Source organism: Melozone crissalis, unplaced genomic scaffold, assembly GCF_028551555.1.
Source record: "Melozone crissalis strain CALT ecotype California unplaced genomic scaffold, PUWL_Pcris_2 ptg000002l_1, whole genome shotgun sequence".
Lineage (NCBI taxonomy): Eukaryota > Metazoa > Chordata > Aves > Passeriformes > Passerellidae > Melozone > Melozone crissalis.
Window position 1 is genome coordinate 354,601 of NW_026535780.1, and position 20,370 is coordinate 374,970.

Consider the following 20,370-nt stretch of genomic DNA (forward strand, 5'->3'; position numbering starts at 1 on the left):
ATCAATCTGTTTTGCCGAGTGGTGCTGCCCACAGAACTCCAGAGATCCAGCTGGGAGAGGAACGAGGTAAAAAACAAAACAAAACAGAAAGGTCTCAAAAATTCACTTCCTTCTTTCTTGAACATCCTTCCCTCTCATCCAGGGCTTGCAGAGGATCATCTGATGCCACTTTCCCCTCAGCTTTTCCAGCCATGACTCAGATTGTCAGGAAGTTTGTTTCGCCTCTCTTTGGTGCTGTTGTGAAATTTCCCGAAACCAAAAGGATTTGCAAATGTTTTTTGACAGGTCCTGCAAGGTGGGAATTTTGCAATGGCAGCTGGTGGTGTAACTGCATTAATTTGGGATAAAACCAGATCCCTGGATGGCCACATGCTCCTGGAAGAGCTCTATTGGGCAATGCTGAACATCCAAACCATATTCCCAATCCAAATATTTACAATTGGCAGTGTATGGATTTTTTTTTCTCAGCCTTTCCAATCAGGGAAAAGTCCAAGGCCCAAGCACTTGGGGAGCAAAGTCCTCTCCCCTTCACAGCTGAAGTTGGATCAATACAGATGTTTTCACATGAACAAATATTTTTGGGAATCCTTCCATGGTTTCCTGGTGGATTGATTCAATCCCTTGGAATTGGCAAGGGAAAAGCCATGTTTCCATTGCCAGGATATGGTGGAGTCATATCAGAATCATGGAATGGTTTGGGTTGGAATGAGCCTTAAAATTCATCCAGTTCCACACTTTGCCATGGGCAGGGACACCTTCCACTATCCCAGGCTGCTCCAGCCTGGCCTTGGATACTTCCACGGAATGGGCAGCCACAGCTTCTCTGGAATTCCATTCCAGAACATCACCACCCTCACAGGGAGAAATTTCTTCCCAGTATCCCATCTAACCAGCAGGAAGCCATTCCCTGTGTCCTGTCCCTCCATCCCTTGCTCCAAGTACCTTTCCAGCTTTTCTGGAGCCCCTTCAGGCAATGGAAGGGGCTCTGAGATCTCCCTGGATCCTGCCCTTCTCCAGGCTGGACATTCCCAGCTGTCCCAGGCTGGTTCCGGAGCAGAGGGGCTCCATCCCTTGGAGCATCTCCGTGGCCTCCTCTGGATCTGCTCCAGCATCTCCATGTCCTTCTGCTGTTGGGGAACCCAGAGCTGGATCCTGTGAGTCCCTGTGGTTTCCTTTCCTCACTCAGTAAAGGAAACTCATTTTGCCATAGGATGTCACAGCCCTCACGATCCCATTCCCACAGAGCAGAGGATTTAGGACATTTTTGGGTTAATTGATTTGTGGCTGAGGTTTTTGATCCATGGTTGGTCCTTCTACCTCCAAAATGAGCCATCCTGGATTCAGTGGGTGAACAAAGAGGAGAAAGAAGAGGATTTGCTCTCTGTCCCCACTTGAACTACCTTGGAAAAGAATTGTCCTACTGGGAATGACAATGACAATTACTAGTGGGTATGACAATGACATAGAAGCACAGAGATCATCCCTCTGGTTTCTCCCTTTCCCAAACATGTGGATTCAGGTCTGTCTGCAGCTCCTGCCCTGACAGTGCCACTTCAGGCAAGAAACATCCCCAAAAAAACAGACAACACCACAAAAAACCAGCACCCACTCAATAAATGACAGCAGCTTTTCCTTTAGGATCCTACAGCCATTTCTTCTCCCATTCCTGACATTCTCCTCTCTGTTTTCCATCTAACCCAGGAGACATCTCCTTCCCTTGAGCTCTCCTCTGGAGTCTTGCTGTTATCAGCAAAAAAATGTGAGTTGAGAGTTTGTTTGCCCTTGGGAAGCACTTTTTTTTCCTCCATTGGAGTTAAAATAGGAAAAACATTTTGTAGAAGAGGCAAATTTCTTCAATGATAAATAATTGCTGATCTTCTCTTCGAGCTGGGGCTGTGTCCATGGATTTCTGTAGGAATGGGAGGAATGGTTTTTAGGAGTAGGGCCTGGAGTGACGGGATGAAGGGTGATGGATTTTTAAAAAATGGGAGAGGTTTAGATTGGAGATAAAGAAGAAATTGTTCACTCTGAGGATGGTGAGAGGCTGGATTGGGCCACTCAGGGAAATTGTGGATGCCCCATCTCTGGAAATGTTGAGAAGAAGAAAGGGGAGAAGAAGGAGAAGGAGAAGGAGAAGGAGAAGGAGAAGGAGAAGGAGAAGGAGAAGGAGAAGGAGAAGGAGAGGGAGAGGGAGAGGGAGAGGGAGATAAAGAAAAGGAGAAGGAGATAAAGAAAAGGAGAAAGAAGGTGGGGAGGAGGAGGAGGAGAGAAAGATGGGAAGGAGAAGTAAAAGGGAGAAGGACAGGAGGAAGAGAAGAAGGAGAGGGAGGAGGAAGAGGAAAAGGAAAAGGAAAAGGAAAAGGAAAAGGAAAAAGAAAGGGAAAAGTCCTGCAGCCAGATCACACCCCATGAGTCCATGCCATGGATGGTGCTGCCACAGCAGGGAATGGGTCACTCACCTCCAGACTCTTCCCAATCCTTCAGAAAAAGGATGCAGGGAACAACCACTGACCTTGGGACTACACAGGTTTTAAACCTCCACTCTTTTGATTTTCCACTTCCTCCTGGATTCTCTCCCATTTCTTTACACTTTAATTAAGGCATCTCCCTGAAATCTTGACACAACAATCCCAGAGACTCAAAAGTGCTGAAGACATTCCAGGAAAGCTGTGGGTGCCCCATCCCTGGAATTGTTCCAGACCAGGTTGGATGGGGCTTAGAGCAGCCTGGAATAGTGGAAGGTGTCCCTGCCCATGGAAAGGGGTGGAATTCAATGACTCTGAAAGTCCCTTCCAACCCAAACCATTCCATGACTCCATGATGTCCCACACAAGCTGTTCCTGCAAATGGATCCCTGGCAGTACTGGGTGTTTCAGCATCCAGGGATCCTCTGGCACACTTGTCCCTGGATCTGCACTGGGATGATGTTTTAGGACATTGAAAGGATTTATTTTTGGGCTGAACGAGATAATTTAATTCCTCTTCCCTGTGTTCCCTTCCCTGGGATGTTTACTCACTCAAAACCCTGCACTTGTTGGGTTTTTTTGGGTTTTTTTCCCCCTCTTTTAAAAAAAATTAAATTAGACTTCCAAAGTGTCATATAAACGTAGTGCTGTGAATTAAAAGTGCCATGAATTCTTTTTGGATATGTGCTTGTGACAGGAACGGGTTGGAAAGCCAGAAAAAAAAAAAAGAGGTTTATTTTAATATTTTAACATCCTCATCTGTCCTTTGCCCTCTGCACAAATCCTAGGGGAGATTTCTGCCAGCTGCTTGTCCCGAGGCAGGATGCTCTTCTGTATTCCCTGGAGAAGATCCAGTTCATGCTTAAAATGCTGCTTCTCCATCTCTGGATACCCCCATCCCAAAGCTCTGCCGATGGAAAACATCCAAGGATGACCCCAAGTGGTCCAAGATCCTCCAAACTTTGCATTTTCTCCTTACAAATTTTGGTGTAAATTGGTGAAACAGCTTTGAGTTTGCCTTTTTCCTGAGGTTGGATTTGTGGGAGTGGTGGATCCACGGCTTCCCTGGGTTAAAAATGAGCTTTTCCTCCACGTGTGCTGAATTAATTTCAATTCAGAGCAGCTCGTTCCGAGCTCTTTTATGCAAAGCACTCGACTCCCTGTGCCAGCACAAGGGAGGGAAGGAGCAGCTGGGAGTGGAGGAGGATTTTTTTTGGCACAAGTGCCAATTCCTGTCAGTTTAAAGCCATTATGAAACTCTGGGTGGGATTTGGGACCAATTGAAGCTGATCTGAGGCCGCCCAAAGGGAGGAGATCTGTCATTCCTGCCTGCCTGGCTCCCAGCCTGTTCCCATGTGTGCAAGGCTTGGAAAAAAGAGAGGATTTGAAGTCTTTTTTAGCAGTTTTAGGGTCAGACTCCCCCAAATTCTTTGTATTTTGAAACCTTTTCTCGCAAAATAATTTATCCCAACCAGCTGGTTCTTCCCATATTCCACTTTAAAACGCCACAAAACACCAAAAATTATTTACTAAATCTCCATTTCCAAGCAGGGAAATTGTAGGCTCATCCCAAAGATGTGATTTGATCAGAGCTGGGACAGGCAGAACTCCCTGGCTGCATTAGGAAGTGAGATATCCCAAGGGACAACATCTGTTTTAAAGGATTTGAGGCTGATAATGGGTTGCTTTTCCAAATGTTCCATCCTGGTGTCGTGTTGCTCCAGCTCCTTGGCTCAGCTTTTTGTCCCCTGGACAATATTAGGCTGGAGTTTTATCTCCTTTGCACACTTGAGGCTCTGCTGCTCTTTGTTTATGGGGTTTATTCCCTTGGGGAAGAATGAAATTATTTGGAAAACAAACTCCTTAAGAATTTTCTTCACTTCCACAGTAAATTTGAAGATTTGAGACCGGTTTTCCTGCAAAGCATTTTATAAATGACAGAAAAAGTGTGGGAAATAGGGAATCACGAGGCTGATGGGTGGAATTAACATTTCCTTGCTGGAGATTTTCCTTTGGATCACCAGCAATTCTCCCCCTCATGCCTGGGTGTGGGAGGACACTGGTGACAGGAGAGGGGTCAGGGGGTGGGGACAGGGACAGGGGCTGGGGACAACTGGACCAGGTTTACCTTGATACGGGACATCCCAGAATCCTGGAATGGTTTGTGTTGGAAGAAACCTTGAAGATCATCCCATTCCAATCCCCACCATAGGCAGGGACACCTTCCACTATCCCAGGTTGCTCCAAGCCCCATCCAGCCTGACCTTGGGCATCTCCAGGGATGGGGCAGCCACAGCTTCTCTGGGAATTCCATTCCAGCTCCTCAACACCCTCCCAGTGAATAATTTTTTCCAATATCCCATCTCACCCTGTCTTTTGTCAGTTTGAAGCCATTCCCTGTGTTCTGTCCCTCCATCCCTTGTCCCAATTTCCTCTCCAGCTCTCCTGGAGTCCCTTTAGGCACTGGAAGGAGCTCTGAGGTCTCCCTGGGGCCTTCCCTTCTCCAGGTTGAACATTCCCAGCTCTCTCAGGCTGGCTCCAAGATTTACGCATTCCAAGTAGATAATTTGTGTTTCACGCATTTTGGTAATTGCAGCCTTAGTGAAGCCTTGGGAGCTGAAAATGTGGAGAGAGAAGAAGAAACTTGGGATAAAATATCACCCAAACCCCAACCCAACTGAACATGGAACCAATGGACCAGGGAGAAGTGGGGAAATATCCAAGGCCAGGAGAAAGAAAAACTGGCTCCCCCTTTTCTGTGCAGAACTATAAATAATTCCAGTATTTTGGATCAGTTTGTGGATAATGGTCTTGCACACCGTGGAAGAATCTTTTTTTGGACAACAGTCACAGGAGAAATGCTGCAGCCATCTGATTGTGAAAAACGCCACTCACTTGTTTTTAAAATTTTAAAAGTTTAATAGTTATAAAATGGTTATAAAAATAGTAATATAATTAAAGTAATAAAAATTTGGACAATTTGGATTAGAACAATATGAGACAATAAAAACAAAGACTTACAGATGTCCAGGTATCTTTTTCTGGGCAGAAAAAGCCTGAAACAGGACACATGTTAACAGAGGATTAACCCTTAAAAGCAGTAACTTGCTGCATATTCATACACCTCATACATGACGCATAAATTCCATTCAAACAAAGGATTCTGTCTGGTCAGCGTCAACTTCTTCCTCTTAATCCTAACAGCATTTTCAAGGCTGAGCAAGGCTGGAAAAAGTTTGTTTATTCTGATAAGAGAGCAATAAATTCTTTTTCTCTGAAAGATTTCGGTACCTTGTGACTGCTATCTCACTGTGAGTCCTTTAAAAATGTATCTTACATAGCAGAGTTTCTACTTTAACATTATGTTACAACCTAAAACTATATTTAACACACTACTTAAGAAAATTAATACAGCATAAGTTTCTAACATAATGCATATAATATTCATTTTAATATTTGAGAAAAGCCAATCATAAAATATGCATTTTGCACATGATCATTGGAGATGGGGACGGTGGACCAACCAGGCAGGGATGGGGACAGGAGAAATGGGGATAACTGGGCCAGGCAGGGATGGGGACAGGAGATGGCTGGGTGAAGTTGTGGAAGGAACAGAGGCTGGGACCGAGGAGAGCCATGGTGGCCCAGGCTGAGGACAGCTGGTCCAGACTAAGACAGTGTGAAAAATGTATATTTTATTATTGGCTTTTCGTGAATATTACAATGAATATTATATGTGTTATGTTAGAAAGTTATGCTGTATTAATTTTTTTAGTAGTGTGTTAAATATAGTTTTAGGTTATAACATAATGTTAAAAAAGAAACTGTAAGATACTTTTTTTTAAGGACTCACAGCAAGATAGCAGCCACCTAAATCTTTCAGAAAAAGAGAATTTATTGCTGTCTTATCAGAAGAAATGAACTTCTTCCTGCCTTGCTCAGCCCTGAAGACACTGTTAGAATTAAGACAAAGAAGTTGATGCTGACCAGACAGAATCCTGTGTTTGAATTGAATTTATGCATAATGTATGAGGTGTATGAATATGCAACAGGCTATTGTTTTTAAAGGTTAATCCTCTGTTAATGTGTGTCCTTTTTTGGACTTATTTTGCCCAGAAAAACATACCTGGACGTCCGTAAGTCTTTGTTTTTATTGTCTCATATTGTCCTAATCCAAATTGTCCAAATTTTTATTACTCTAATTGTATTGCTATTTTTATAACCATTTTATTACTATTAAACTTTTAAAAAATAAATAAAAAAAGTAATTGGCGTTTTTCATAATAGGAACAGGGGACAGAGTCTGGTGACAGCTGGACCAGGCTGAGATGGGAAGAGGGGACAACCGAGCTTCTATCCCAGGCCGGGGACAGAGGCCGGGGTCAGCCAGGCCGGGCTGGGTTAGGCCCAATCCCAGGCCTAGGCCCGGGCCCAGTTTAGGCCGCGCTGTCCCTTCCTGGTTGCCCGGCAACGGTCGCGGGAGTCACGTGACCGCTCAGGAGCGCTCACGTGAGTCCGTTGGCGTCGGGCGGCGCCGGTTGATGACATCACAGCGCCGCGGGGCCGTCCGGGAGTGCTGCGGGAATGGAGGAACGGGAGCGGCTGTGCCGGGAGATCCGAGTGCTCCAAGGTTTGGGAATTGGGGTTATTGGGAATGGGAGAGGCTGTGCCGGGAGATCGGAGTGCTCCAAGGCTCGGGAATTGGGGAAATTGGGAGTGGGAGCGGCTGTGCCGGGAGATCGGAGTGCTCCAAGGCTCGGGAATTGGGGAAATTGGGAGTGGGAGCGGCTGTGCCGGGAGATCGGAGTGCTCCAAGGTTCGGGAATTGGGGGAATCGGGAATGGGAGAGGCTGTGCCGGGAGATCCGAGTGCTCCAGGGTGCGGGAATTGGGGAAATCGGGATATGGGAGAGGCTGTGCCGGGAGATCCGAGTGCTCCAGGGTGCGGGAATTGGGGGAATTGGGGAAATTGGGAATGGGAGAGGCTGTGCCGGGAGATCCGAGTGCTCCAGGGTGTGAAGGGATTGGGGAGACATTGGGAAATGAGAGGACATGGGGAAAAAAGGGAGGGAAGGACGAGGAAAAGAAGCCGGGGTCTGGAAACTGGGAGTGGCTGGAGCAATGTGAGAGGACCTGGAGGAGGGATAAGGGGAAATCTGGGCATCTTGGGAGGTGGTGCAGTGTTTTAAGGGAATTTTGGGAATCTGCTTTGGGACAGGGAAGGGTTGTGATGGGACCTGGGGGGTTTTTGGTGGGGGTGGGACGTTGGATTTTAGGGGAGTATGAGCGGGATGGGGATGGAGAAGATCCCAAAGTGCTGGAGAAGGAAGGAATGGGGAGAAGAGAGGACTCAGGAGTTCTGGGAGAAGAGGGAAGTGATCCAGGGAGTGCTGGGAAAAGGCGGAAAGGGAAAAGACCCAGGAAAGCTGAGTGGGCCAAGGCAGGGAGGGAGCAGAGCCCATGGAGTGCTGGGGGATTCTGGGGTCCCCACACCAGGGAATTCCCACAGTGCTGCTCTCAGCAGGATCTGGGACTCTCCTGGCTTTGGGAAGGGGCTTTTCCCTGTCCCACAGCCCTGAGCTGGGAGCACAGAGGTGGGATGTGGATCCATGTGCCCTTCCCAAGCTCTGGAAAGCACCAGAGCTTATTTTAGCACCAAATCTCTCTTTTTTTGTCCTTCAAAATGAATTTTCCTCGTTAGTGAGGCCACAACCTCCGCTCAGGATTTGGGATTTACTTCTCCAGGAGCTCCCAAGTGGGGGAATGATGAGAGGGAGGAAAACAATCCTTGCTTTTCCATGAGGAATGTGCTGACTCAGCTCTCCTGGCAGCACCGTGACCCCGGTGAAGGAAGAACTCTGCCTGAAATACCAGGCTCCAAATTCCTTTGGGAATCACTCATGGGAAAGGTTTTCTGAACACTGAGGCTGGACAAGGGCAGGAATTCCCAAATTAACAGGGATGTTGCCTTCCAGAGGGACACAGCAGCAAAGCCTTGGAGTGTCCTTGTTGCTGCTTTTGGAGGAAAGCAAGGAAGGGAACTTGGGAAGGGTCTGGAGCACCAGGAGCAGCTGAGGGAGATTGGGGGGCTCATCCTGGAGAAAAGGAGGCTCAGGAGGAACCTTCTGGCTCCCTAAAATTCCCTGACAGGAGGGTGAAGTCAGGTGGGATCAGGATCTGCCAGGATACAGGAAATGGCTTCCCATGGCCAGAGTGCAGGGATAGATGGGATTTTGGGAAGGAATTCTTCCCTGTGAGGGTGGTGAGGGGCTGGGATGCAATTCCCAGAGAAGCTATGGCTGCCCCTGGATCCCTGGAAATGTCCAAGGCCAGGTTGGATGGGGCTTGGAGCAACCTGAACCAGATGTTCTTGAAGGTCCCTTCCCACCCAAACCATTCCTGGGCGCTGTGATTCCATGACTTTTCCTTCCACCCTGGCTCATCATCCAAAACCCGAGTGGTGATGCAGTTCCAGCACAAGGAAGAGCAGCTCTGTGCTGCTCTCAGATTCCCGTGGGATCAGGGAATTAATGCTCTCTCTCCTCTGCCACAGGTCTCATAAACAGCCACAGGAACATTCACGGGAATGTCCCACGCCCGGCGCCATCGGCTCCTCCGAGGTGGAACAACCCCTGCCAGCCTGGATACACCAGGAGAGGAGCCTTTTCCACCAGGTACCCCCAGCAGGCTCCCAGGAATTTCCACCCACGCCAAGCTCACTCCTGGAGGAAAAAATACTGCCTGGACAACCGGCTGCCGGGATCGGGGTATGAGGCTGGAAGCGCTTCCAGCACTTCCCAGGGTTTTGGGAGCCTTGGGGACAGCCAGGCTCCTGAGGCACCGGAATCATCCCCGGAGAGGCACGTGGACTTCACCATGGATGGGAACATCGTTGTGGATATCCAGGTGCCACAGAGGGCTGGCCAGGAAAATGTGGGTCCTTACGGAGAGTTTTCCAGGCGGGAAGTGGCGGTGGCTCCTTCGGCGGATGGAAACATCCAGAAATCTCTTCTCCAGGAGGAAGAGAGAAGACCTTCCCTCTCCATTTCCTTCAGTTCCACCTCGAGGACTGTGTGCCTGCCTGGAAGCGGGGCTGGGAGCTCCTTTTCCACCTCTGGAAGCACCAGTGAAAGTGCCGTGGCGCTGAAGTCAGAGCCACAAAAACCTCTGGAATTTCCAGGTCAGGAGCCAGCCCAGCACTCGCTACGGATCAAGGCAGAACCACTCTCTCCAGGGCAGCCAAGTGGTGAGGAAGTCCAGGATGCTTCCCTACATCCCAAACTCTTTGGGAATGCTGAAACGCTCTCTCGACCTGCTCAGGCTGGGGTGACTCTGGTGAAGAGCAGATTTCCCGTAATTCCCAAAGCTCCTGCTCTCCAAAAAGCTGCCTCAGCACCCATCTCCAGCAAATCTCAGAAATTCAGGAAAAACAACTACACCTGGGTGGCAAACCCTGGGAAAAGCTCCCGGATTGTGAAGAGGTGGGCGAGCCCTCGAGCCGAAAATTCCAAGAAGGGCGTTGTGGGAGTGGACAAAGGTGCCAAAATCTCCCCCAAAGCGGATTTGGGAGCCAAGATAAAGAAATTGGGATTGCAGTCCAAGCTGGGGGTTTCTCCCAGTAAATATAAGTGGAAAGCCTCCAGCCTGCAGACTTTGCCTTCCACTTCCAAGTCAGCATTCCAGTGGAGATCCGAGGACCAGAAGGAAGCTCCAGCCCCAAATGTCCCTCGAACCGTCTCCGTCCCAGCGGCTCCGAGCGTGGCGTCCGTTGTTCCCGGTGGGATGAAATCCTTTGGAGAGGCTGCACTGTCCAGCTACAAAGTGAAGAGTCGGACAAAAATCATCAAGAGGAAGGGGAATGTGGGGTAAGTTGTTGCTTTGGGTTTTGTGTTTTGGATTTTGTGCGTTTCATGTCAGGTTGTGGCTGTGGGAGAAATTCCAGGGGGGGTTGTTGTGTGCTGGAGGATTTATGGAATCATGGAGTGGTTTGGGCTGGAAGATCTTAAAAATCATGGAATTCCATACCTCTGCTATGAACAGGGACACCTTCCACTAGACCAGACTGCTTCAAGCCCCCTTCAACGTGGCCTTGGACACTTCAGGGAAGGGGCAACCACAGCTTCTCTGGAAATTTCATTCCAGGGCCTCAGCACCCTCCCAGGGAAGAATCCCTTCCCAATATCCCATCTGTCCCTGCCCTCTGGCAGTGGGAAGCCATTCCCTGTGTCCTGTCCCTCCATCCCTTGTCCCAAGTCCCTCTCCAGCTCTCCTGGAGCCCCTTCAGGTCCCGGAAGGGGCTCTGAGGTCTCCCTGGATCCTTCCCTTCTCCAGGATGGACATTTCCAAGTCTCCCAGCCTGGCTCCAAAGCAGAGGAGCTCCATCCCTTGGAGCATCTCCATGGCCTCCTCTGGATTTGCTCCAGCAGTTCCATGTCCTCCTGATATTGGGTGATCCAGAGCTGGATCCTGTGAATCCCTGTGGTCACTGACCCTTCCTCACTCAGCAAAGGAAGCTGCATTTTCCTTGATTTAATTTCAAATTCTCATTGTTGTGTGTTGATTCCTGCTTCTGTTTCCCACATCCTTTCAGTGCTTCCCAGCAGGTTTCCATCCTTGTCTTGGCTGGAAAACTATCCGTGGGTGGATTGTGCTGGGAAAATCACTCTGGAGCAGCCTGGAGAAGCTGGGAATGTTTGGGATTTTTTTGCAGTTCAGGGAGACCTCCCACACCTTGGTAAATTCCAGCAGAACCAGGGAAGGGATCATCCCCCTGTTCTGGGCACTGCTGAGGCTCCTCAAATTCTGGGGGGAAAATATTGAGGATCTGGAGCATGTCCAGAGTTGGGAATGGAGCTGGGGAAGGGTCTGGAGCACCAGGAGCAGCTGAGGGAGCTGGGAGAACTCAGCTTGGAGAATAGGAGGCTCAGAGGGGACCTTCTGGCTCCCTAAATTCTCTGACAGGAGAGTAAAGTCAGGAAGGATCAGGATCTCCCAGGGAACAATGGACAGAGTGTGAGGAAACAGCCTCAAACTGCTCCAGGGGAGGTTTAGTTTGGATATTTGGAAAATTCTTTTTTGTATAGGGTGGTCAGGCATTGAGAATCCTCATCCCTGGAGAGATTTAAGATCTCTGTGGATGTGGAACTTGGGGACATGGTCAGTGGTGTCCATGGCACTGCTGGGAAATGCTTGAACTCGCTGATCTCAGAGATCTTTTCCAACCCAAACCATTCCATGATTCCATGATTCAATCCCTCACATCTGTTGAGCAGAAGGCAGTGGGTAAGTCTGGCTGTAAAACACCTCACTCTCCATCTGTTCCTTGCCAGGAACTCCTCACATTTGCCCATTTCCTTGGAATTCTCTCTTCAGAGCTTCTCCTCCCCAGAGGAGAATCCCGGTGGGATTTGACTCTTCTTGGAGCCCTGGAGAAGAGCACCAGGAGCGTTTTGGTCACTTCCCTGCTCCCTCCTAACCGTGTGACATTCCCTTTCCCAGTTCCTCCACGGATAAGAAGACCATCTCCCCCACCACAGCTCTCAAGAGCCGCTTCCACCTCCGGAGGAGGAATTCCACGAAGGGAAAACCCTCGGTGACGGCGAAGCGCTCCTCGCCCCGGGGCCTCGTGCAGATTTCCAAGCACCGCCTCTGCCGGATGCCGGCGACCAGGACACAGGCAGCCACCAAGGAAGGTAGGAGCAGGCATTCCAAGGGCTCACTGGACTCACTGGAGTGATTCCAAGGTGTTTGGATTTGGGGATGTGTTGCTGTGTCCTCCTGGAGGTGTTGTTGGTTGTGGAGCAAACACTGAGGAGAAGTTTCACTCCATATCTCTGTTGCCCTTTTGGTATTTTCACAAAAAATCTTGTTTCCTGCTTTTCCTGGGGTTTCCCTGGATTTTCAGAAAGGTTTTCCAAGATGGGAGAGGTTGGCAGAGGCAGGAATACACAAATCTCTCACCTGTATTCCAGTGTGGCGTCCAGTTTTGCATCTAATTTGCTTAAAACACCAGTAATTAGTGGAATAGTGAATCCATCACGTTTGGGAGCAGGGAATTTGCATCCATGTCCTGCTGCCTTGGAGCAGAACTCAGAGCTCAGAGCGGCACCACCACGTGTCTGGGATGTTGTTGGGCTGTTGGTGGCTCCAAGTCTGGTTCTTCTGTTCCCTAGGGATATTTTTGTGGATAAAAGGCTTCCCCCACCTGGGATTCAGTTGTTTCAGGTGAATATGAGGCACATTTTCCCTGTGGCCATGTGAAATTCCCCGTGGGAATTACTGGAGCTGGGAGAGGGGTTTGGATCAGATGTAGCTTGGATTTGTCTCCAGTTATATTTTGGGATTATTTGGTGTTCAAACAGCTCCATTGAGATGTTGAGTTTTCCTGCATGAGGGATTTTGGACAAGGGGCTGGAATGCTAGGACAAGTGGGAATATAGCTTCCCCCTGCAGAGTTAGATGGGAAATTGGAAAGGAATTCTTGGTAAGGCCCTGGAATGGAATTCCCAGAGAAGCTGTGGCTGTCCCTGGATCCCTGGAAGTGACCATGGCCAGCTGGGATGGGGCTTGGAGCAACCTGGGATAGTGGAAGGTGTTCCTGTTCATAGCAGGAGTGTGGAATTCCATGATCTTTTGAGTTCTTCCAACCCAAATCATTCCGTGATTCCATGAAAAGACCGAGACATGGAGCAGTTTGGGATTGCTACAGCATTTTAACCTCAGAGGGAGCTGAGGCAGTGATGATCCCAGGGATATCAGCTTGTTTGGAATCCCAGTTCCTTGATTGAAGGGAATGTTCCTGCACTGAAATCTTTATTTTAGCTGGATAGGAATGAGAAAATAAAGCAGGAATGTGGTTTTGCTCCAGGCTTTGGGAATTTGGCAAATAAAAAAGGTTGGAGTATGGAAGAAATAAAAAGGGAATAGGTCTGGAAGTGATCTTGGGAGAGCAGGGAGTTCATTTTCACCTCCAAAAGTGGATCCAGTTATCCAGCCTTTCCTGGCAGATGCTTCTCTGTGTGGCACCTTCTCCTTTGCAGAAAAATTCAGGAAGAGCCTGGATTTCCTTGAAATTCCCTCAGTGAATTCTGAATTTGCTCCCTTTGATTAAAATTGACGTTCTGGATTTGAATTCTTTTGTACTTCAAGATTTTTCTTGGAGAGCTTCAATCCCAGGCAGAGGATTTACAACTTCATGTGTTGGAATATTCTTAAACTCTGGGTTTGGAAAGCTGTGGAATTATTCCAGGGCTGTTCCTCTGTGTGCTCCAGGACTTCTGTGTTATTTTTTTCCCCCAAGTTTAGTAGATGAAGATTATTGGGTGGTGGATGGGGGAGGGATATTCCCAAGTTTGGAATGCTCACAGGGATTGGGACAACTCCCATGTTCCCTATAAATGTATAATTATGGATGTGGTGCCAGTGTTTTTGGTTCCACAGGAGCTGGGAATAAGTGAAGTTTTATGGATTCAATTCCTGGCTCCTAGGTTATAGAAGAGGTTTTGGGAAGGTTATTTTGGTTTCTTTTGGGGCAAAGTGTGGATATTAATCACCACAAAGGGGTGGATTTTCCAGTCTTCTCCATTTCTCCTTGGGCAGGTGTGAGGGAAGTAAATGGGGTTACTGGGATGCACTGGGAGCAGAGTGGGGTAGGAATGGAGCAGGGACATGGAGGGAAAGACAGAGGGGAGGAATGTTCCCAACTTCCTGCATGGCAGCGTGGCTGGAAAAGTTGGATCAGCCCCTTCCGTCCCCACGGATGTGGGGCCTGTGGTGACACAGCCTGGCTGGTTTCCTGTTTGTCCTGTTCCACAGGATTTGGGGATCTGTGGCACAGCTCTGTGGGTTGTACAAGGACATTGCTCCTGCTTTTCCCAAGTCCTGGTCTGTCTCCTGACTTTCCAGTTCCCTTCTTGGACCCCAATGGATCTGTTTGGTCTCATCAGTAGGGAAGCTGTTCCGGGTGTTGCTGAGTCTTAAAGTGGGATTAGTGTTTTCTAGTGCTCTGTCCCCTTCCCTCTGTTGGAATTGCTGTTATTTAGGGATCAGAGAGCCAGTGGGAAGTGGCAGATTGGTAGGAATTTTCTTGGGATTATTTGGGCTGTTCCTCAAGAGATCCACCTGCAGCTCTTATGGATTAATTCCAAAATAGTTGATTAAGTGGGATGTTTAATAACTGCTCAGATATTGGAGTGTGTCCCAAATGGAAGTTTTTCCAATGGGATGGTGGAGCAGGGAGAAAGTTCCAGGTCAGGCTGCCTCCCTCACTTCTGGGATCCTCAGGGATGTGATGGAAGAGGGATAAAAGGTGGTGATTGTTTCTCTCCTTATCCAGGAAAAAGCTGGAGGACCAACAAGGATCATCAAGGTCTCATGTGCCAGTGTTTTGGATAAAATCATGGAATGGTTTGGGTGGGAAGGGATATTGGAGATCATGGAATTCCAGTTCCCATCATGGGGCAGGGACACTTTTCACTATCCCAGGTTGTTCCAAGCTCCATCCAAGCTGGCCTTGGACACTTCCAGGGATGGGGCAGCTGCGGCTTCTCTGGGAATGTCATTCCAGCACCTTTGCAATTTCACAGGGAGAAATTCCTTCCCAAATCCCATCTATCCCTGCCCTCTGGCAGCAGGAAGCCATTCCCTCTGTCCTGGCACTTCAGGTCCTTATCCAAAGTTCCTCTCCAGCTCTCCTGGAGCCCCTTTAGGCACTGGAAGGGGCTCTGAGGTTTCCCTGGATCCTTCCCTGCTCCAGGCTGGACATTCCCAGCTCTCCCAGCCAGTCTAAATGCCAAAAGAGCTTTTTCTCCATGTCCTGTCCCATCACCTTGGGAATCCTTTATCCACTTTCTCCAGACTAAAGATGGGATATTCACAAAAGTTCAAGGATGGCATCTCTTTCTCACCAGTTTTGAGGGAAAACGCCAACTTTTAAGTGAGGTTTGACTGATCCAGGTGTGATGACAGCAGGATATTCCTGCTTTTCCCATCCTAAAAATCCCATGCCCAGGGATACAAGAATCCCACACTTTCCCAACAGCTTTTTCTTGTCTTTATCTGGGATTTCTTGCAGGATGAGGCCTATTCCCAACCTATTTTTGACGACAGACAAGTGAATCGTGGTAGTTGGGAACTTTTCCTCGACATTCCTTGGCTCATCCTGCTTGGGCTGTCATTTCTTATTCCCAGGATTTTTTCCTTGGTAAAAACTAGGAATAAGTGCTTCAAAGGAAGATTTCTTGATTTTTTTTCTAATTCATTTCAAGGTCAGACATGGGGCAAATATATGGACAAGGAGAATGGGAGTGACGACTGTGTGGTACCTGTGGGAAAATTTTGGATTTTTGCAGGAGAATCGGGGGCTTTTCCAGGAGAATTGGTGATTTTGGGAAGTGCACACAGCCCTGCAGAGGGCACTCGTGCCTCTCCCATCTCCTCAGTCCACCTTTTTCTGGTTATTGATGGCCTAATTTCGTCTTTATGTGAAAGAAAGCAGATCTGGAGTAATTTGCAGCAATAACCTGCTAATGCCGGGCCAGTATCAAAATTCCCATGTTCATTCCCGGTGGCAGATAAAACACTAATATATAATTATCCTTGCAAATTGGATTGTTTTAAATAACCAAAAGGCTACGGCCGGGGAGAAAACCATCCCATTTCCCTGGAGTTCCTATTGCGGGGTAATTGCTGCGTTCAATCAATTTCCTTGGCATTAGAAATTCCATCACAATCAACATTAAGCTTTATTCATTGTGATGGCAAAGAGCCGGATCATTTCTCCTCTTTTCCTTAACTGGCAAAATTAATCAGGGAAAAGATTTTAAACATTTACCCGTGCGAAAGAGGTCAGCTCTGCCACTATATTGCTCAGCAGATAAGGGGGCTAATAAAAAGAAAATTGAATTACTAATGATCGCCAGGAACAGAGTATATAAAACCTGGCAATCGCCCGGTGCAGGAAAAAAAGGGAATCAATTTTCTCCGGACAAGGTGCGCTCGTTTTTTATTTTGGCTCATATTATCAGCAATTTAATTGGAGAGAGCATAAACAGGAGGAAACAGTTAGGGAATAATGAGGCTGGAGGTGTAAAATCCTGCAGGATAGATGCTGGACACAATTTATTTGGCACAACAGATAATCACTTTAATTGAATCCAAAAGTGCAGCGTTCAGCAGCGCCGGCTCTGCGCCTCGCCCGGGGGGATCATGGAATATTACAAAGAGGCTCCTCCGTGTCTTTTCCACCTCTGTAATGTCCCCTTCCAGGCAGGACTGCTCCGGGATTGCTTCGGCACGGTCACAGCTGGCTGGAAGCAGGAGATGGAGAAAGCACGAGGGAGATTCTCCAGGGAATTTTCCTTATTTATGTTGTGTTTGTTCCTTAAATAATTCGGTGCTTGCCGGGTTGGGTGGCTCCGTGTGAGACCGGTCGTGTCCTGCTTGAGGTGAACTTGGAATGGTTTGGACTGGGAAGGATCTTAAAGATCAACTTATTTTGCTGTGTCCTGAGTTCAAAGCCTGGCTCCCTTTTCCTGCTGTGACTTCCAGGTCTGGCTATAAAAGGAACTTCTAAAGAGACTTTGGATTGTTTTCCTGGGAGAGGTGGGTGGTTCATTGTGGAATTTAGATCCCAAAACAATTTGGATTGGGAGGGACCTTGAAGATCATCCAATTCCACCCCCCTGCCATGGGCAGGGACACTTTCCACTATCCCAGACTGCTCCAAGCCCTGTCCAGCCTGGCCTTGGACATTTCCAGGGATCCAAGGACAGCCACAGCTTCTCTGGGAATTCTGTTCCAGTTCTTCACCATGCTCCCAGGGAAGAATTCCTTCCCAATATCCCACTAAACCTTCCCTCCTTCAGCTTAAGTAGATGTGGAATTGTTGCAATTCCCCGTCTGTGGCTGTGCAAGTCCAGGGCCAGAGCAGGAGTAATTTGGGAGCACATCCTTGTCAGATCTACTACATCCAACCTGGATTTGTGTTGCTTCCCTTGGAAATATTCCTTCCCTGCTTATCTTCCCCTTTCTCCTGCTCCAAACTGAGATAAGCCAGTGGTTGGTGTTATCAGCTTTCTGCTTTTCCTGTGTTGCCACCCCACTGCTGAAACTGCCAAACAGAAGGAATCCTGTTTGTTTTCCCATCTTCCTAAGGAGAAATTCCATAGGATTCAGAAAACCTGCTTCACTCTGCATCTGCAGAAGCTTCTCCAACTCTTTCCTGCCAGAATCACCCTCCAAAAAATTCCCAAAACCCTCATTTCTCTCCTTGTTCCAAATGATGTGACATGAGGGGGTTGGGATGGGCAAGGAGTGTTTGCTTGGAAAAACGCTGGAGGCAAAAGTGGCAGGAGCTGCTTTGCATTACTTGGGCGAGTAAAGGGGGTGTAAATGGTGAGGAGCAAGTTATGGGTGGCATCCAAATGCTCAGCTGCTGATAATTTTATTGACGCTGGGTGTTTGGATCCCTCTGGCAGCTCTGAAAATCTCAGCCCTGGATTATATACCCTCTCCTATTTTTTTCTTTTCTTGAAGGTTCCAGCAGGTTGATTCCCAGTGGGACAGCAATTGAGGGAATTTTGGAGGTTTTTTCCCTTGTTTGGTGTTTTATTGTATATTTATTTTATTTTATTTTTCTTATGAGTTGTGTGAGGCTGTGCCGCTCTTCGAGGCGACGCCTCCGATCGTGTTACAGCCGAGTTAAGCTCTTGATCCCTTCCCTCAGGGAAGCCCTTGGATCACACACAGAACTCCCCAGAGTTCATCACATCTTTTTCTTTGCTCCATCATCACTCCTGTTTTCCCGAGTTCCTTCCAGCTGATCCAAACCCTTCCAAGGTCGCCGCTCTCTGTCGTTCCTCTGTCCCACCTAGGTTTTGACCTTGCTTGGAAATCATTCCGTTGCCAGCTCTCTCTTCCCTCTGGCTTGTCCTTGGGAGCCAGGGGTGGAGCGTGGCTGGCGAGGTGGCTCCTCACTCCTTCAGGAATTGGGAAAAGTTCACATTCTTGGCTCTTTGCCGGGCCCGGTTACGTCAGTGGTCGTAAGTAGCGGTTTTGGGTTTCCGCCTTGACTTGGCATTTCCAGGTGACTCGTCCCGAGCTGCAAGAGGAGCTGCAGGCCCGGAGCCAGGATTGGGTATTCTCTTTGCAGAGCCCTCTTTTAAAAATAACAGCCTGCTGGGAGCGAGTGGATGGGCCTTGCTCAAGGAAGTGTTCCCATGTGGAAGTTGGATTTGGGATCAGGAAGATTGGCGACAGTGACAGAGGGAATATCTAGAGGGAAATGGGCATCCTGAAGGTGACAATTCCTGGGTGTCTCTTTCCCTGTGGAATTCGACCTCAGTTTGTACACTCAATTTGTTTTGGAAGCTGCATCCCTGGACGTATTCCAGGCCAGGTTGAATGGAACTTGGAGCAGTCTGGTCCAGTGGAATGTGTCCCATGGAAGGAGATGACCTTGAAGGTCCCTTCCCACGCAAACCATTCCATATTTTAATGAGAGTCACCTCTCAATCCCTATTTTAGGTAGTTTTACTTCCATATTTTTACCCCAGTCCCTATTTTAGAGCCTCTCCTGTGCACTCCAGCTCTGTTGGATTGGGAAATTCCATTGGTAGCCAGCAGCTCTTTGGGGAATAGTCTATTTATACACTAATAGGAAAAATATTTGGCTTTGGGGATGGATGAGATGCTTCCATTGGTCTGACCCTTGATATTTCCAGGTCTGTGGGGGGCTTTGTGTAAGAGTCCAAACCTTTCAGGGATGGCATGGTGTGGAAGTAAAATAGACAGGGAAAAAAAATACAGAGGGGAAAAAAAAGTAGGAAACACAGCAATAGGTCCTAAACTCCTCATTTCGCCTCCTAGAGCTTGCCTGGCCTTAAATATTTCCAGGAATGGAGCATCCACAAATTCTCTGGGCAACCAGGACCTCACCACCCTCACAGGGAAGAATTTCTACCCAATATCCCATCTGAACTTACTCCCAGTTTGAAGCAAATCCCCTTTATCCTGTCGCTCCATGCTCTTGGGAACAGATCTTTATCTTGGAAAGAGATATTTATTTGTCCATGGAATGCTTTGGCTTGGAAGTGACCTCTAGGAGTCTCCTAATCCAGCCAAAAAGGAAGCTTTTAAACCAGTTTTGGACCTGCTGCTTGGATTTGGGTGGAATTTCAGTGCTGATCCCTCTTATTCCACTGCTTATCTTTCCTTCCTAAATAAAAATAATGAAAATAAAAGTGGGTTAAGGCACTTATTAAAACCCATAACCTGAGAAGTGACAATGAGTCCCTTTTCCCTGTTTTTTTTTCCCTTTTTTTTGCTATTTTCTCCCACTTAATAAACTGTCTGACGGTATTCCCAGCACGGTCACAGTTGGAATTACTGATGCCAGCGTGGATGATCGGAGTATCCTCCACTGCTCTGTCAGGATTCCCAAAATCCCGCCCTGGCAGATGCTCAATTCCCCGTAAAACCTGCGTAGGTTTCTCTGTTCTGCTTTCTGCTTCCAGTTCTTTCCCAAATCCCAGTTTACACCCTAAGTTTTAAAATTTTCTCATGGAAATCTTCCCATTTGGTTTTCCTTGTAACGACTCGGAAGCGTCGGAGGGAAATTCCTCTCTCTGGCTGCTGAGCCGAGTTAAGCCGTTCATTCCAGGACTCGCTGGATTGCTCCGTGTGCTCTACAAAGTACTGGAAATGAGCAAAAAAAAAAAAAAACCCCTTGGAATACGGAACAGATGCCAGAGTGCACCTGGAATAAGGGGTTTGTGGACTCGGCAGCATCTCCCGAGTCCTACAAAACTCTGCTGTTCCAGCAGCTTTGCCGGAGTTTCTGCTTCAGCCTGAGGGGTGGGGAAATGCCTTGACTTCGCTTGTCAACGGGAATTTTGCTGCCATCCCTC

The 20,370-nt window shown here is 48.1% G+C and overlaps 1 protein-coding gene across 1 annotated transcript in view; it reads left to right on the top strand.

The window, feature by feature from the left end:
* Positions 1 to 7,029: 7,029 nt before the first annotated feature.
* Positions 7,030 to 20,370, top strand: part of ZC3H3 (zinc finger CCCH-type containing 3) — a 128,584-nt gene continuing 115,243 nt past the window's right edge. The window contains exons 1-3 of the mRNA XM_054295595.1: positions 7,030 to 7,095; positions 9,018 to 10,329; positions 11,963 to 12,156. Of these exons, the coding sequence (XP_054151570.1) occupies positions 7,050 to 7,095; positions 9,018 to 10,329; positions 11,963 to 12,156 (1,552 nt within the window). The 5' untranslated portion in view covers positions 7,030 to 7,049. The remainder of the gene's footprint in view (positions 7,096 to 9,017; positions 10,330 to 11,962; positions 12,157 to 20,370) is intronic.